General features: G+C 43.0%; 1 protein-coding gene across 1 annotated transcript in view; it reads left to right on the top strand.

Moving 5' to 3' along the window:
- The first annotated feature begins 7984 nt into the window (after positions 1 to 7984).
- CTC1 (CST telomere replication complex component 1) overlaps positions 7985 to 18039 on the top strand; it is a 191922-nt gene continuing 181867 nt past the window's right edge. Inside the window, exon 1 of the mRNA XM_085636896.1 lies at positions 7985 to 8141. Coding sequence (XP_085493022.1) covers positions 8106 to 8141 — 36 coding nt within the window. The 5' untranslated portion in view covers positions 7985 to 8105. The remainder of the gene's footprint in view (positions 8142 to 18039) is intronic.

Raw genomic sequence — 18039 nt, 5'->3', positions numbered from 1 at the left:
CTCTTGGATCCACTGCATCTCTTCCCGACCGACCGCCTGCAGCACTTTTGTCTACAGGCCCCACGGAACAGATAGAAGAAACCCGACGCACTTCGAGGCCTATGCACCCGCTTCCTGTGGGTGAGGTAAAGCTGGTACTCCGGTGCCCATGTGTAGTAATACATCTCTAGTGCCTGTGTTCCAAATCTTAAGTTCCTAGTCAACCCGGAAGATCTCCTTTGCAGTAACTTTGTACTTTTTACGCACCCATTGAAACCTATGGGAGCACGCGTGTGACTATTTGCTCTGCACACGCCACCCGTGGACCTCCTGGTCACTAACTGACGTTAGCTCCTTGTAGGCCCAGCGATTCTAGAGGCCCTAGGCCTTTTCCCTTTTCTGTTCGTGGTACTTATACCACTATTTTAGTATATGGTTTGAGTGGCCACCAGGGCCTATCCATATAACGTGCAACTTCTGTGTATTCTGTGATAATCTTGTTTGACGATTTGTGCTCCTGTGCTCATAAAGAGACTAGGGGTTACTTTGAGAAATAAATACATATATATTTTGAATATATATCTGTGTGGTGTCCTTTCATTGGTATAAAAGGGGGTTGCTATTGGTAAAACAGCTTGCTTAACACGCTTCACGAGTTTAGCCTCAAAGACTGCTTAGCCTACGCTACCACTAGGGCAGCTAGTCCGAAAAGGTTGACTTACAACCACACCATAAGGGTTGCTTGGCATGGTACAAGGTGGTCACTAGAACTAGTGAACAGCATATACCAGGCCAACTTCTCACAGTTAGCCTAGCCAAGAAAAAGTGCTATGAGCCTATTTGATTCGCAATATTGAAATCACTACGGTGATTGATTCGTTCATTCAGTTTGTCTCTTTTAAATGTGTAAAACATATTGCCAGGTGACTATGTTGCACTGCCGTTTATACTCAGTATGGGTGTGAGGTATATCCTTCTGTCCTCAGCCAGGGTTAAGGTGATTGTTTTCAGGGGGAAGGTGTCTCACAGTACTTCACTGTTAGAAATGGGGGTCTCTAGTTTGTCCACGTAGAGACCCTTCTTCCTAGTTAGGATAAGGGAGTTACACTCCTAAAATTACCCCTGCTCACCCCCTTGGTAGCTTGGCACGAGATGTCAGGCTTATCTTAGAGGCAGTGTGTTAAGCATTTGCACATAACCAATAGTAATACAGTGAAAACACTACAAAAGGACACCACACCTGTTTTAGAAAAAATATCCAATATTTTATATACGAAAATCAAGACCAAAACAATAGAAATCCACAATACAGTATTAACAAGCATTTGCAATGCAATAGGTCTCGCATTTACGCGAGTTTGAGCTATTGGCATTGTAAATGACAATACCTTTTATTTATGTTTTAAAAACCAAAACTTAAATAAACGGCATTGCCATTTACAATGCCAATAGGTCAAACTTGCGTAAATGCGAGACCTATTGCATTGCAAATGCTTGTTTGTTTTGAGAATATGGTCACCCTACTGTAGTGTCTCATGCCTCAAATAACCACATAAAAGGTGCACATTCTGCATTGCCTCAGGATAGCGTAAATTCTTGTCATGGTTTTGTGCATCAGATTGAGCTTACATTGATTTTTCAATCAAGACTTTACTTTGTAGTACAGCACGCTCTGCATTCCTCCCTTAATAGTACGGAATGCAGAAAATGTAGCCTTAAGATGTTCAGTACCATGCACTGCTCTTTCATTGTGTTGCACGCTCTACACTTCCGCTTCAAAACGCTCCACACTACGTATCTTTCTTCACTTTCTTTCTTCCGTAGCAATTAATGACCCTCACCAACCACTTTTTCAGTCATTACTGCCCCGCTGCTTTGAAAGCTCGGCATTGTCGCCTTCATGGCGATGCATTCGGTGTGTCCCTTTCTCAGGGTTCTTGCTGTCCTAAATATTACAAATCCACTACCTCTGGCACGCACATATCTTGCTTCCTGCTTCAGAGTGGCATCTCCTGCATTGATGCATGCCCCTTACCGCACAGCTTCCCCACTCACCTTTCCTCTTGGTGATGATGGTGACCATGGGCACACTTGGCCGGTCGGAGAACACCTCGGCATAATTGACCATAGCGTCGCGCACAGTGGGGAAGTCTCCCAGTATTACTAGCATGCGGTTTCCAATGAACAGACTGAAGATGTTGCCGTAAAACCGCCCTAACTTGGTCAGGAAGACACGGGGGCCAATACATTGCCCTCGATCGGTACTCCAATACCTCGGTGTGTCTGTCCCGTGCAGCGGCGCAGGAATGCCAACAGCCGCCCCGGCACCAACAGGAAGCCGAAGTTTCCCACCAGGGACCAAGGATGCGGGCCCGGCGAGATATTGCTGGACATCAGACGGCCGTATAACCAAAGGCGGCTGACCAGCCATTGCAGTGCGAACAGCAGCACAGCCAGAAGCAACAGCCGGGCAAAGGAGGTGCCGCCCGCCGCAGAGGGTGGCACCAGCCCCCCCGGTAGGAACCAGGCCATGGAGGGCCACTGGGCGCCCGGCTCCTCCAGCAACTTCACTTCCATACACTGGACTGTGGTCAAACGCACAAAGAAGGTCACACTGGAGTAGATGTTTACTTTTGGCTTTTTCGCCCGTCCCACTTGGACGAGCTCGCCTGCTTTCCTTCTGAAGTAAAAGCTTTCTTATCTTTATGGGGCCAAACACATGGCCCCATAAGAAACCATTTACTTCAGAAGGAAAGCAGGCGAGACCGTCCAAGTGGGACGGGCGAAAAAGACGAATGAAAACGTCACTAACAGCTCTTTTCCAATGGCTGGCCACCGTTTAGCATAAACGGTGACGCCAGCCAATGGAAAAGAGGGGCGGGGCTTAATGCCCTTTACCGAAAATACCCCAAATCATTAAATCTCGCAGCCTACGCCAGGCGAGACCTAAAAAGGTATACTTTGCAAGAACACTTGAAAAACACAGTTCGTAAGAGTCGGTAGCTCCGTCTGAGGCTACCGCGATGCTTAACACAACAGAGTCTAACAGTTCCAGCCGACCATATCGGTACGGGCCAGCGAAAGCATTAATAGACTCGGTAACAGTACCTTTCTCGTTGCGGCTGACACATTGGTGCGAGCCGGTCATGGCAACCATCGCAGTTGTGTTGCAAAATGGAAGCGGTGCAGGCTGCGGTGACCTCTCGATGCGGTGCAGGCAGCGGCTCGGTGACGATTGTCCAGACGGCGTCGGTGAGACCAAGGCTTACGGTGCAGGGCAAGACTATGCTCGATGCGGTGCTGGCAGGTTGCGGGGCAGGCGAGTGAGCCAGTTAGTGGAAGCTGGCGTTGGTCGGCCCAGACAGCTGTGTGGGACGAGGCAGGGCATCGTGAACCTTACAAGCAGTGCCCCCACCCATGATACGATCATGGGTGTTGAAGTCAGCAGCAGTGATGGCGTCGGTGAGACCAGGATGGCGAAGTGAAGCGAGGCAGTGCGGAGAAGGGTGCCCACAGGTCATGGAGCAAGCAGCGGCTCGGTGGCGGCTGTTGTTGTCATCGGTGAGACCAGGATTGCGGTGCGAGATGCGGACGGTGCCGTCTGCGGTGCAGTCAGGACACAGAGCCAGCGACAGAGTCGGTGACGGAGTCGATTGCATTTTCCTTCTCTGTGGCAGCGGAAACAGAGGTTCCAGAAGCGGTAGTGAGGTTGGTGAAGTCTTTGCAGTCCCTGTGACTTCAAAATAGGAGGCAAACGCTCTTTCAGGCCCTTGGGGATACTCAATAAAGAAGTTGCATAAAGTTCAGTCCAGTTGTTTCACTGCCCAAGACAGAAGCAGCCATTGCAAAACAACACAGCAAAGCACTCGGCAAACTGGCAGTTCCTCCTGACAGCTTCTCCAGCTCTTCTTCTTGGCAGTCTTCTTGGTCCAAAAGAGTTCTAAAGTTCTGGGGTTGGGCCCCAATATTTATACCTCAAAATCCTTTGTTCTCTGGAGGCTGAGAGTGTCTGAGCCCAGCCAGAACCAGTTCTGTCCTCTCTGGTGCAGCTTCCTGGCAGGAGGTGGAGACAGCATTGTCAGAGGCAGACCAGGCCCATTCAGGTGAAAGGAAATCTCCTCCCCTTACTCTAAATGCAGCCCAGGTCTATTCAGCCCATCCCTGACCCATCTAGACTCTCTGGAGCCACTGCTCCTCACCAGCCCCTGTCATCTCAAAGCCAGACAGTCAATCCACAAACCCAGCAGAGGAATATTGGATGGCTGAGCAAGAAAATACCTGCTTTCTAAAAGTGGTATTTTCAAACACAGAATGTAAAAATCACCTTCATTTAAAGATGCATCTTTAGATACTGAGTTCAAGCATACTAAACTTTATTTCTCTACCTTGTTCCCAGGGCCAGTTATGTTTATAAGATGTTATAAACAAACTTCCCACTATGTCCTATGGGAACAGGTAGCCTTGCAATAGTGAAAAATTAAATTGGCAGTAATTCACTATCAGGACATGCCACACACACCAGGGCATGTCGTACCTTTCACATACACTGCACCCTGCCCACAGGGGTACCTTGGGCCTACCTTAGGGATGGCTGACAAGTAAGAAAGGGGAAGGTTGAACACTACAAGCCACTGAAGAAAGGATTTCATTTTCCTGAAATGCGTCTGGCAGATACTTTGTTGAGGTTCTTTGCTGAAAGACTGTCTGCAAGCTGTCATTAAATTTGTTTGAACTTACCCATGTGTCGGCGGCCTCCTTCCGTCATGGCACGTTTAGTTGGTATATATATATATATATATATATATATATATATATATATATATATATTATCTACTGGCGGTCGCCAGTAGATAGTTATAGTTAGGACCGTGTTTCCATAGGAAATCTGAAAATTCTATTTGGAATAACTTTGTCGCCGGTTGACGAATCCTCGCGAATTTTTCAAAACTAATGGGGCGCTCCGCTCCGCTCCTACCCTGAAAGTCTCGGGGGGGATTCGTCAAGCGGGGCTGAGAAAAAAGGGGGGTCCCAAAACGCGTTTTCCCCATGCATTTTCCCATAGGACCTTTAGTCCGAGCTACAGCCCGAACGGCTGAACAGAATTATGTGAAATTTGGCAGAGAGGTAGCCCTCAGGTCAGGGATGTGCCTTTTGAAGGTCTCGTGTAAATCTGTTCAGTATTTCCTGAGAAAATAGCATTTAAATCAATATATATATCTGTGGGCGCGCTCCGAGCGCTTACGGTAAGCTTACCGTACGCGTACGGTGCCGTGCGCGAGCGCGATTCTGATTGGTTGTTAGATCAAAGTAAACATTCGAACCGGTCGAAACCAGGAAGTATCGGCCGCCATTTTCTGTCTCTCGCACTGAAAAACAAAGGTTGATAACATGAAAAGGGGGCAACGAAGAGAGTTGCAGACCCCCTAGCGTTCGTCAGGGGGTTCACGAAGGACCAAAAAGTATGAAAAATAAATTTTAAAATTTAAAAAAAATATCGTGGAGTGCGCGTACGGTAAGCTTACCGTACGCGTATGGTAAAACAAAATAAAAAAAAAAAAAAGAATTAACAATCACATTTAATATATAAATCTAAGGACCCCCAAGGGAGAAAAAAACAATTGATATTTTGTAAAAAATGGCGAGGCGTGCACGGTACGAAATGCGCAACCTCGGTGCTCGGTGCGCGAAGCGTACCGAGTGCCCACAGCGAAGCGCACCGTGCGCGCAAAAATTAAAAATAAATACATAACTTAGCATTTAAAAAAACGTACAAATTCACTGAAAAAACCATAGGTTTCACACACGTTATAGTTAGGAATTAGCATTTAAAAAACCTTGCAAATTCACTTAAAAAACCATAGGTTTCACACAAGTTATAGTTAGCTGTACATTTCACTCGTAAAAAACCAATGAAATTCCACGTTATAGTTAGATCAGGTAACTATAACTTGCGCGACCGCAATGCACAATGTGTCATTTCAGATGTCATCATTGATGTCATGACTGATGTCACTGACCATGTCATAAGTGATGTAATATGTGACGTCATCAGCAGTGCATTGCGGGGGCGCAAGTTATAGTTACCTGATCTAACTATAACGTGGAATTTCATTGGTTTTTTACGAGTGAAATGTACAGCTAACTATAACTTGTGTGAAACCTATGGTTTTTTAAGTGATATATATATATATATATATGTAAGGAAGGTGACGCCCACACATGCACTTTCGGACTGCCCCACCCTTTGAAAAAGAGGAGAACTCGAAACGCGTCAGGGCAGCGGTCTGATGCTTTCTGGAAAGAGTGGCTGTTTGTACCGTCAATAAAGCTGATTTGGGGAAGGCTGTCCTGTGTCCGAGTGCGGCTTGCCTGTTGGACATCCCCAGTGAGCCTGATATAACAAGCGGCCCTCCTGCCGCTAAGCCTGCACCACTTCGAATCATGGAGGTCACGGAGCTCGTGATACACAGGGCTCTGAAAGTGAGGCACATGACGAGGATAAGAGCAGCCACACTTCCCGGGGCTCATTGAGAGCCTTGAATCTGCATTTAATGAAAGTGCATCCAATTGATGGAAAAATTAAGGACTTCACCTCCCAGAAAGCAACGTACTTACCTCATTCAGAGAAGTCCAATCCATGGCGTACGATCTCGCATATAAGGAAGGTGACGCCCACACATGCACTTTCGGACTGCCCCACCCTTTGAAAAAGAGGAGAACTCGAAACGCGTCAGGGCAGCGGTCTGATGCTTTCTGGAAAGAGTGGCTGTTTGTACCGTCAATAAAGCTGATTTGGGGAAGGCTGTCCTGTGTCCGAGTGCGGCTTGCCTGTTGGACATCCCCAGTGAGCCTGATATAACAAGCGGCCGTCCTGCCGCTAAGCCTGCACCACTTCGAATCATGGAGGTCACGGAGCTCGTGATACACAGGGCTCTGAAAGTGAGGCACATGACGAGGATAAGAGCAGCCACACTTCCCGGGGCTCATTGAGAGCCTTGAATCTGCATTTAATGAAAGTGCATCCAATTGATGGAAAAATTAAGGACTTCACCTCCCAGAAAGCAACGTACTTACCTCATTCAAAGAAGTCCAATCCATGGCGTACGATCTCGCATATAAGGAAGGTGACGCCTACACATGCACTTTCGGACTGCCCCACCCTTTGAAAAAGAGGAGAACTCGAAACGCGTCAGGGCAGCGGTCTGATGCTTTCTGGAAAGAGTGGCTGTTTGTACCGTCAATAAAGCTGATTTGGGGAAGGCTGTCCTGTGTCCGAGTGCGGCTTGCCTGTTGGACATCCCCAGTGAGCCTGATATATATATATGTATATATATATATATATATATATATATATATATATATATATATATATATATATATATATATATATAAATAAATGTATAATAGAGGAGGCAGTCCAAATCTGTAGCAGAGTAAACCTAAAATCTGTAGAAATATTTGCCAAAATATGGTGAGGAGGGCAGAGGGGGAACCAAAAAGATTGTATTTCATGTGCATTCAAATACCAGTATTTTATATGCAAAACATAAAACCAAACACTTTCAGATCTCATGTTTGGCGCTGAAGCCAGTAGTAGATGCTTATGTATTATATGATGAGGTGAGGCAGCATAGAAGGCAAAGCAGCAACCAGACTGATTACTAAATGTCCCTTCAAATATACCAACATTTTACAACAGGAACGTGTGAGAGCTTGAGAATAAAAAGGGGGAATGTATTTTCCTCATTGATATATATTCAGCCAGAGGAAATTTCAAGCAGGAGACTGCTGAAATAAACCCATTTGTTGCTTCAAAAATCGTGAGCCTGCCTCCTTAATCGGGTCCATGGCATGTATGATCCTGTGCCACTTTGAACCTCTTGGTATTATTAATCTTTTTAACATTGCGACTATACTAGAAGACTGCCGTAAAAAACACGTGGTTGCCTATATTTCGCGCCCATTTGAGCCTGTCCTTTTAGTCTGTCCTTTATTTCCACACTTCTGCCGCTCTCCGTGCTGCGCCATGTTGCTGTTTCGGTGCACTGTCTGCTTGTGTCTGGTTCTGCCGTAGATGCTGGGAGACCTGTTTGGAATGGCGATGCAGTCAAAGGCTCCTGCACACAATGGCAGAGGAGAGGGCAACTGTTTTGAATAGTGCGGTGAGTGGTGGGAAGCGAAGGCGGATTGTCCTCAGAATTGAGGACTCCCGGGCTGAGCGGCAGACACATTCAAAGGCGGGAACGTGAAGGTGCCCCGAGCCCCAGCTTTACTGCCACGCGCGTTTTCCGGTCTGTGTTTCCGGAAGTGGCGACGACGGCTAGAAATACAGATTAGAATCACTTGTGTTTCTCTGTTTCCCGTGACCCGGAAGTAGAAAAGAAAAATGCACGATCGCTGTTTTTAAGGATAATAACGCTATTTAGTCGGTAAACAATCAGTAATAAAGTGTGTACTGTTCATGCTAGATACATTAAATGTTTACCGTTGTGGCTTTATTTTTGCCCACAATCCAATTATTTAGTAATACCACCCGCTTAATTTTAACGTTACCTATCTGCAGGCAAAGTGAAGTTATGCCGCACCAGTGGATCCATTATTAATCGGGGTTTGCAAACGCATGCGGCAAGAAAATGCAATCTGTAAACATTAGTATCCTTTTGATATTCTAACTCTTAATTATGCAGGCTGTATACGTTTCTCCCCACCCCCCACCGTAGCCGTTTGGCACCCGAATACACTGAAAGTTAAAGCGAAAGGTGATCAGTTAATCTTTTCCAAATGTCTGGCCTTCAACTTTGCGGGACTACGGAAAACACCCACTATTAGCAATTGGGAGAAATGTTCCACAAACAGCTGCTCCTGTTTGCAGCATGCTTTGACATTTGCACACATGTATTTACAGTTCTGATTGCTTACATGCTGTGCACTTGTGTGTGCATCAACTTATGTTTCCGTTTGCAGAATATTGGGTTTCTTTGTGTATTTTCTAGGGTCACATATTCACAGTATTTTGAAGCCTGCGTGGGACCTTTGGGGTTAGTGTGTTAAGTGTACTCTGTATGGGGAATATTAAGGTCTCTTTAAATACCAGGGGTTTTTATGTCTACGGTATTTGGGGCTTCTTTGTGAAACATTCAGGGCTCCGTGTAAATAAAGTTTAGGCTGTCTACTTATGAGGTTTTTCGGGTTTAGTATGTGTGTAATATTTGGATTTCTGTGTAATCGTGTTTCCTTTGTGCAGCATGTGTTATCAGTGTGCAGACTTATAGCTTCAGTGTAGTCCGTTTTTTAGGCCCTCTGTGTGTAGCACGGGAGTGGTTCTTCAAGCACAATATGTAGCTGGACGGATAATTGGGTAGACGTGAGTGGGGGGAGGTGAAAGAATAAGAGGCAGTTAAGGATGGATGGATGGGTCACAGGGCTTAAGTTATGCTGGTGGATGCATGTGGTAGGCATCAACACTCGTCCGTGTGTTCCAAATTACATTTAGTCTTTGGGGTTTTGCCTGTTGCATCCAATTTTTGTGTGTGCAGGTTTATGTAGCGCAAACTCGACCCCAAGGTATCGGAGCGCTTTACATGAGCACCAGTTGCATTACAGACTGACGCATACATTTTTAGACACAGGCAGATTAAATGATTTGCCCACAATCACAGGATGTTTGAGCCTTCCACCAGACTCGTACATGGTCCAGCTGCTTCAAAGTCGTCCTCCGTAGCCGTTAAGCCACAGCGCACCCTTGGGTGCCAAGTGTAGTTTTAAAGATAAAAGAGATGAAGGAAGAAAGATCAAGTCTCTGAAAAGGGAACAGAAATATTTTATGATCATGTATTCACAAGTACCATCAGCAAACACTTGTTTTACTTGATGCCAAACGGATATTCTGGCATTACACTTGTACATTGCACCCCTGAACTGTGTAATAATAACAGCTGTTGTTTTCTGTGCTTTGAAAGGTCGAAATATCCAGCAAATAAAGTACAGGCTAATCAAGGCCACCTACTGGTTGCGCCCCACTGTAACTGTTTTGGGTCGACCATCGTTGTCGGCTTGCCTTTTAAATGTTTTCTACATTCTTGCCATGCCATGAACTTGAGAAGGTTTAAGGAGCTTAAGGAATATATAAAAGTCACAGGAAAAAATATGATGATATTTTCTGTCAGCGATTACGTATGTAGTTCAGTACTTTCTAGGACTTCCTACTACTGATTTTCCCGGCTCGCTTTTCATTTTCCGCTCGCTGCCTTGAAAAAGTCCATAGGACAAAACACGTGTCGGCTTCCAGCTTGTTTCACCGTACTGAGAGAGGGATCAGAAAATAAAAGAAAGAAAAATTTGAAATGGACTGCCTCTGATTACTTTATGGTCATAAACCTACACAGTTTAGGGACTTTTTTTTTCCGTGCGCCTCGGTGTTTGTGTATCTACATTGGTAAAGTGATTAGACAAGACACTCTCAAGGTATACGGTTCCTCCTTCATGATTTATTAAATAACAGATCAGATTGGTGAGATTCTGCAGATCACAGTGAGAGCCAGCAAGTACCTAGTATCTCTACACTTGTGGCTCCTGATTTAATCCATTGCAGAAACCAACAGGCTCTCTGGCGTCCTGGGATGTGTAGCGATGATAAACGGCAAAATACCCAAGACCCACCATACTCTGACATAAAGCAAAAACTTCGAGACTGTGAGGGTCAAGGTCCCACTGTCCTACAACCACAACCATTACATGTTGCAACTCACTCTTTCTTGTCAACCATTACATGGACCATGCTTCCACCATAATCCATAATTACAGACGTTACCTCGACCCACATCCTAATTGCAGAGGACTTCAACATTTTGCTTTAAGAAGCACAATACACTCTTCAGATCAGAAGCATTCATAGATAAATATGTGAGCTTACCTTTGAAAATACTCTACAGCTAATCTTGCACAACTAAGACTTCCACATAGACCGTGCATTTCAGTTCGGTCTGCAAATAACACCCATCACTCTCCAACTTATTCAAAGGCCAGACCACTCCATCATTCCCTTAATTATGCCCTGTATACTTTATACTAGCAAAACTATCTCCCCTCCACTTTTTTCAGAACCAACACAAATCTCCTGTCCAGTGCCTTCAAGACCATGCTAAAAGTCATTATGCCCCACATTTTTCCAGACTACATCTTCTCTGCCCTTACAGAGACCATAAATCAAGCTATGGGGAAAAAAGCAAAAACACATCTTGCTCCAACTCCTGGTTTACTGACAGCCTATTGAAACCTCTCAAAACTAGTTGTTGCAACCTGAAACAACTGAGCGCATAGAGACTACAAAAGACTCGCTTCTTTTGATCAAGAAAGCATGCACAGAATGCTATCAAGCAATGGTAAAAGCAAAAATAACTATATTTTTCAAAAGAATAAAAGAGAGTGAATAGTCCACTGGAACTTTTCATGGTTGTGCAAAATTCATCCATCCTCAAAGCCCTGCTTCATCCACGTTCAAAGCACTGGTTCTTTGCACTGCTTTGCTAATTCCTTAAATACATACCCAAAATTAAGAGTTACGATCAATATCTTTTCAAAATAAAGTTTATTTAGAACATCAGGTAATAAAAAGCAATTCCTGTGGCAGAAAATACACAATGTCCAAAATACCTTGCATAAAGAGCACATTGTTATAAAGAAGGGTATACCCAAAATCACTGGGACCTGGGTGTAACGCAGTATAGAAGGTAGTGGTCCCAGTACAGTTATATTCAAATGTAGATTCAAAAACAGTATAAAAAAAACAATAACAAAGAGAAATTAATTAGTGCTAAAGTGTTGTTTAATCACACAAAGCATCTGATAGATATTGGTTTAAGGAAACAATTTATAAACAATGTTAGAATAAAAGATGGTTGGAGTGCCCAACTGGGTGAGGGGAGGGGAGGAGGGTGACTTGAGTGAGGTAGTGAGGCGAGTGACATATAATACTCAGAAGCATCACAATCAAATTGTTAGGCATGTGATAGAGATCAGGGTATCTAAAATATGCCCACTACCACGGATAGAGTAATCACACAGTTACACGCACATACATTCATCATACGCTAGGGCCCATTTCACTAACATACGCTCAAATACTCTACCAGCAATAAACCTGTGGAAAGAAAACACCTAAACACCCTGCATCAATATCAGGTCGATCAGATCTGGTTTAGTGACTGTCCTAATCAATAACATAATCTACACAACATATACAATAATGATCAAAAATATAAACCCAATAATTGACAAGAAAGAAAATTCAACACCATGTTTAAAATTATATTGCTTTATCTAAAATTAGTCAAAGTAAAATCAATCAGAATAAATCATTTCTCATAGTTACCTATTCTAACTAAGTGTCAGAACGGGTCAGGACAAGTCTCTCGGTAAAGTCTTTCAAGACAAAGTCCTCAGCACGATCCTCAGCAACGCAATCTCCCGCAGCAAAGGTAAAATGGCAAGTGGCAAAGCCCTCCCTAGGCTAACAATTTTTATAGTAAAAATTACAATGGAAACACTCATCAAGTTTGCAAAATACACTGAATCACTGAGCAGAGCGAGAAGGAAAGGATGCAACATTGCAACATTTGTGAACCTCCGCTCAGGAAAAATACACATAGCGAAGACTACGGAACAGGAACCAAGAAAATAAAACATGTATCACATTTAATCCGGCTTCTCCTCGGCCATCGAGCCACAGTTCAGAGTTTTCCTCTAAGGCTCCTTTGTCTTTCGAGATTGCCAAGGACACTTTCACTTCTCTTGGAGAACTCCCAAAAACTGCTGCTGTCCTCATGGAAAGTTTTATAGAAGGACCATGGTCAGTCAACTTCAAGACCATTTCCAGCAGGGGTCTCCCTCGTCACGTCTTTCACATATTCACTCGAGGCCAGGCTTCAAAATTCAGCCATCTTAATACAGCCTCCATAGGCCACAATAGACCATCTTTAATTAAAGAGACAAAATAAACGTTACTACAGCATAATGATTAAACAGTGTTAACCCCACTAATACCCTTATGTGTATGCATTTATCTAGCTTTTGCGACATAAAAAAGCATTAATTCAGACAGCGTTTTGTGCTCAAAATAAACAGCACACAGCAACGTTTAAACATGAAAACTTGCACGTTATTTTTTAGAAAACAGAAACAGCACACGCATGCTAACCCTCGTGTAACTTTCTCTTATGTTAAGACAAACGGATTGATTAATAAAAACACACTTGCACAAGACAAATAATTAATTTGTTATTTATTAATAATTAATAAAACGCATAGACATACTAGAGCTTCAAAAGCCCCTGAATTTTCTAAATGAAAACTCTGCTCCAACAATCCCCCCTTTGGTGATTTTATCACCAAATAAACCTAAAAAAAAAAATTTGTGAAAATTTAGTCCCATTTTAGGAGAAATCAGAAATGTCTTTTCCCCTTACACAACATTAAACACCAGTCACTCTTTCATCATCTCTCTTTGTCTCTAAGTAAACACTCTCCCTCAATTCTTCTAGTTCAATTTCTTGAGGTTCTCTTTTCAACTTCTTATTTTTCTTTTCCTTATTCAATTTCTTTTTCCCTCCCCTGTTTTTACAACACACACACACCAATCTTATTATTAATAAAGCCACAATTATACAAGACAAGGGAAACAATATTCTACCTATAATTGTACTACCTATTTTTGCAATAAAATCCTTAACAGCTATCATTTTATTAGCTATTTTAGTCCACAAACTCCCAGCTTCAAGTGGTACTAATTCTTCATGCAAATCAGTAATATTTTTGATATAGACCTTTAGGTCTTTACTTTCGTCAGGAATGTAAGTGCAACAATGTTGAACTTTCAATATTACACAAACTCCACCCTACTTGGCCAATAGAATATCAAGGGCAAGTCGATTTTGCATAGACATGGCACGTACGGCACTTAATTCCGTATTCACCAAAAGAAACCCTCCTGCGGTATTTGTCGATAAGCGATCAACCACTGTGGACAGTTTCCGAATTCCATAAGCATTTAAAGAAATTCCCACTGCTGGAATCAAAACCCCAAAAATATCACCCAAATTCAGACCAAGTTTCTCTCTTAAAACGTGTTAATAAGTTAATATCTTCTACATCTCTTATTTTATCTGTATGAAAAATCTTAGGGAAAACCAGGCCCACATAACACGTGCCATACCAATGGTCCGGCAACTTGTAATAAGCCTTGTTCCCACAAACATAGTACACTCCTGGAAAAATCGTATCTTCTCCACCTCTGAAACCCCAACCTGTCGCAATGAAGTATGTATCATGGCACTCACTAGTTCCCACAAAATATGTATCATATTGGGATTTCCTTCTGGTAATACAAAGTTTACCCTTCTGCGGCGCATCTAGAGCTAAAGTTGGACTAGCCCCATTCTTCAACTCTTTTCCCATCTCAATGTCCCAAATTGTCTCACTCACTTCATATTTTCCCTCTTTCTCATGCATGTTCACTCTCCTTTCTTCTACCATATCCAGGCTCTCTCCTCTTCTTTCAAACTGCAAGTTAAATTATTCTTAAAAATGTAATCTAATGTTAATCCTTTTTCTTCAATAAAAATCTCACCAAAAGTGTTAGCTTCTTTAGCTGGATTCAGCTCTTTGTTCATTGGCAAGTGCCCAAAAATACTATCTCTGTTAGACATCTTATAATCTATTTTCCCTAACAAATAAAAAACACTACTTAAAATACTACAGGAAATACCATATGTAGCTGGTAAATGGTGATAAGTAACACCCTCTGAGACGGATGCAGGTAATTGCATACAAACGTAGCAATCCCTTACTTCCATTGTCTTCACATATTCATATAACAGTTTAGAAAAAACATTACTAGAAAAATTATTAATTGACCTATCTTTGTGTATGTAACTACTACTTCTAATTGGAACTACTTTTTGTGAATTCTTCTCTACATTTGTCACATTTTCTATATTCATTCCAAACTCTACTCTAAAAGTAACTAATAAAATTAAAACACCCCATAGAAGCATTAATAATCCAGTACAACAGCAGCACATTCTACACCATCTCTTAAAGAAGGCACATCTATTTCTATTATCTTCTATGTTAGCCATTTTAGTTTAGCCTCTACTACTCCACTATTGTTTGAACTTCTTCAATTCTTCAGCAATTCTTCAGCTTTCAGTTTATCCAAATGATCTCTTCGTTCACTCGATCCAAGTGAATCCTCCTTTCACTCAGTTTGGATACTTGTCATTCTTCACTTCAATTTCTTCAACATCAAATTGTATCAGATCTCCAACATCAAGATCCTCAGTACTCGACTCTTCTCCAATGTCAGTCAAGAGTACTTTTAGAATTTCACCAGTATCTTCCTCAACCACTTCTCTCAAGACCACTTCCGGATTATCTCGAGTCACTGTTTCTTCTTTTCCTCCTTCAGACAGTGCCACATAAGACCATTCCGGTGATCTGTACTTTTGGTTGGGTCTTCTTACTCTTTTTATTTCCACTGGTTCATTTGACTCCTTTGATTCTTCTCCTTCAGCTTTTGAACTTTGACTCGAAACTTCATTCACTTGTTCAGCTTTCGATGAATTTGCTCTTATTACTCTGTATCTCAGCCTCTTAACTCTGTTGTTAGGCCAACGATCTCCTCTTAACACCTTTTTCGGCTTTGTTTCTTTATTACTCTTTTCTCCAATCCAAGTTCTCTTTCTCAGAACTCGACCCTCTGTTTGTTCATCTTCATCATCTGTTTCAAGTGCCTCTTGTTTCCGTTTTCCAGCAGCTTTCTTCTTCTCCACAGATTTTTTCACCACTGTTTGAGACTTCCCTACTCCTGTCCCTCCTCGGGTCTCCGACACGCAATCTTCTTGCTGTCTACTTGTCCCTTCACCTAGCTCCTCATGAATGTTCCCTACACCTCCTCGGGGGTCTTCCGCAATCTGTCCCTCTCTATCTTCTTCTGACCCTACTTCTTCAAGTATAATCTCAAGTGGTTCTTCAATCTCCTCCTCTTCTGATTCAGGAGTAGTCTCTGTGTGATTTCTTTTTTCTTTCCTTTTTCCTTCACTGCTGTTTGAAACTTCAGGCTCTCTTACAGAATCTGATCTTCTCTCTGATACTCGCAGTGATTCTCTTGAAGCTCTCTCTGCTTCTTTTCTCACTGATTCCGTATCCTCAGTATCCTCATCATCACTGGAATCTGACTCTTCAAAATACTCTTTACCAGTCCCTTCTTTTGGGTTTGGAACTCTCAGAGTATGACTTGCATGTACCCAGTGCTTTACTCCAGCACACTTTACTGCAGTCGTCGTAGTCAGAATAACTTGTCTCGGCCTTCCCCACCTTGGAATCAAGCAATTTCTTCTTCTGTGTACCTTAATCCTCACCCAGTCTCCTGGACTCAGATCATGGGCTTGCTTCTTCTCAAGTGTGGTAGCTTCTTCTCCAACCTGGTGAAACACAGAATGAACTGCGTCAGCCAGGCCTTTACAGTAATCCAAAATCATGTCATCAGTTATTGTCACCAACTTATTAACAGGCACGAATGCATGGCGCATAGCACGTCCCATGATTATCTCGTGCGGACTCAAACCAGTAGTTCTATCTGGAGTAGATCTCATTGTCATCAGAACTAGAGGCAAAACATCTGGCCATTTCATGCCAGTGGCTAAGCACATCTTTCCAATCCTATTCTTGATTGTGCCATTAATCTGCTCAACCACACCAGAAGCCTCTGGTCGGTATGCACAATGTAGCTTCTGCTGTATTTTCAATGCTTCACAAATCAAACCCATGAGCTCATTTTGAAAATGTCTACCTCTATCAGACTCAACTGTAACTGGAAACCCGTACCTAGGAATCAACTCTCTCAACAGTAACTTTGCCACTGTCAATCCATCATTTCTTCTAGTCGGGTAAGCTTCCACCCACCTTGAAAACAAACAGACTACCACTAGAACATACCTCAGTCTGTTCACTTGGGGCATCTCAATGAAATCCATCTGCATTCTTGTAAAAGGACCTCCTTCTCTGCCTATTGTTCCCAGACTCACCACTGTCTTTTTCCCAGTGTTAAATTGCTGACAAACTAAACACCTCTGACAGATGCTCTCTGCAATTGTCCTGAACTTTGCATTGTACCAGGTCTGCTTAAACGACCTCACCATCGCGTCTCTCCCCAAATGTCCCTGGCCATGATACATCCTTGCCATTGACGACAAGATGGAGTTAGGCATCACTGGTCTGCCATCTCTGTAGACCCAAACATGGTCTGTTTCTCTTGGAGCACATCCTGCCTTAATCCAATCTTGTTTCTCTTCATCTCCTGCCTCATCTTGTAACTGTTTCACTTCATCCCAGGTCTCTAGGACATTAGTAAACATCACAGAAAGAAAAGACATTTCCCTTTCTCTTTCCCTGTTAATGGACTGATTTGTCTTGGCACAGTACTGCGCAACATCATTGGCGTACCTATTTCCAATCGTTATAAAATCCTCCCCCTGACCATGGGCAGCACATTTTACAACTGCTAACTCCTTAGGCAGCTGTATCGCCTCAAGCAATTTTCCAATCATTTCAGCATTCTTTATTGGAGTTCCACTCAATGTCAAGAAACCTCTTTGTAGCCAAAGTTGGCCAAAATCATGCACCACTCCAAATCCATACTGACTATCAGTCAACACAGTCGTCCTCAAATCTTTCCCAATCTCACAAGCTTTTGTCAATGCTATTAATTCAGCAACTTGCGCAGATTTCACTCCTTTCAATGGTGATGCTTCCATGACCTCTGAAACTTTGCACACCGCATATGCTGCACATAGCACACCATCATCATTCCTCAAGCATGATCCATCCACAAACAACACATGGTCATTCTCAGGTAAGGGAATATCCCTTATGTCTGGTCTCGGTTTCGTACAGTACTCAAGCACATCCAAACAATCATGATCATCTTCCATCTTTATACCCACATTTTCAATGTCTGGCAAGAGTGTCGCTGGATTCACATTCACACATCTCTCAAGAGTCACA

The sequence above is a fragment of the Triturus cristatus genome, chromosome 12 (assembly GCF_964204655.1).
Source record: "Triturus cristatus chromosome 12, aTriCri1.1, whole genome shotgun sequence".
NCBI lineage: Eukaryota > Metazoa > Chordata > Amphibia > Caudata > Salamandridae > Triturus > Triturus cristatus.
This window is presented reverse-complemented; position numbering and strand designations above follow the sequence as displayed.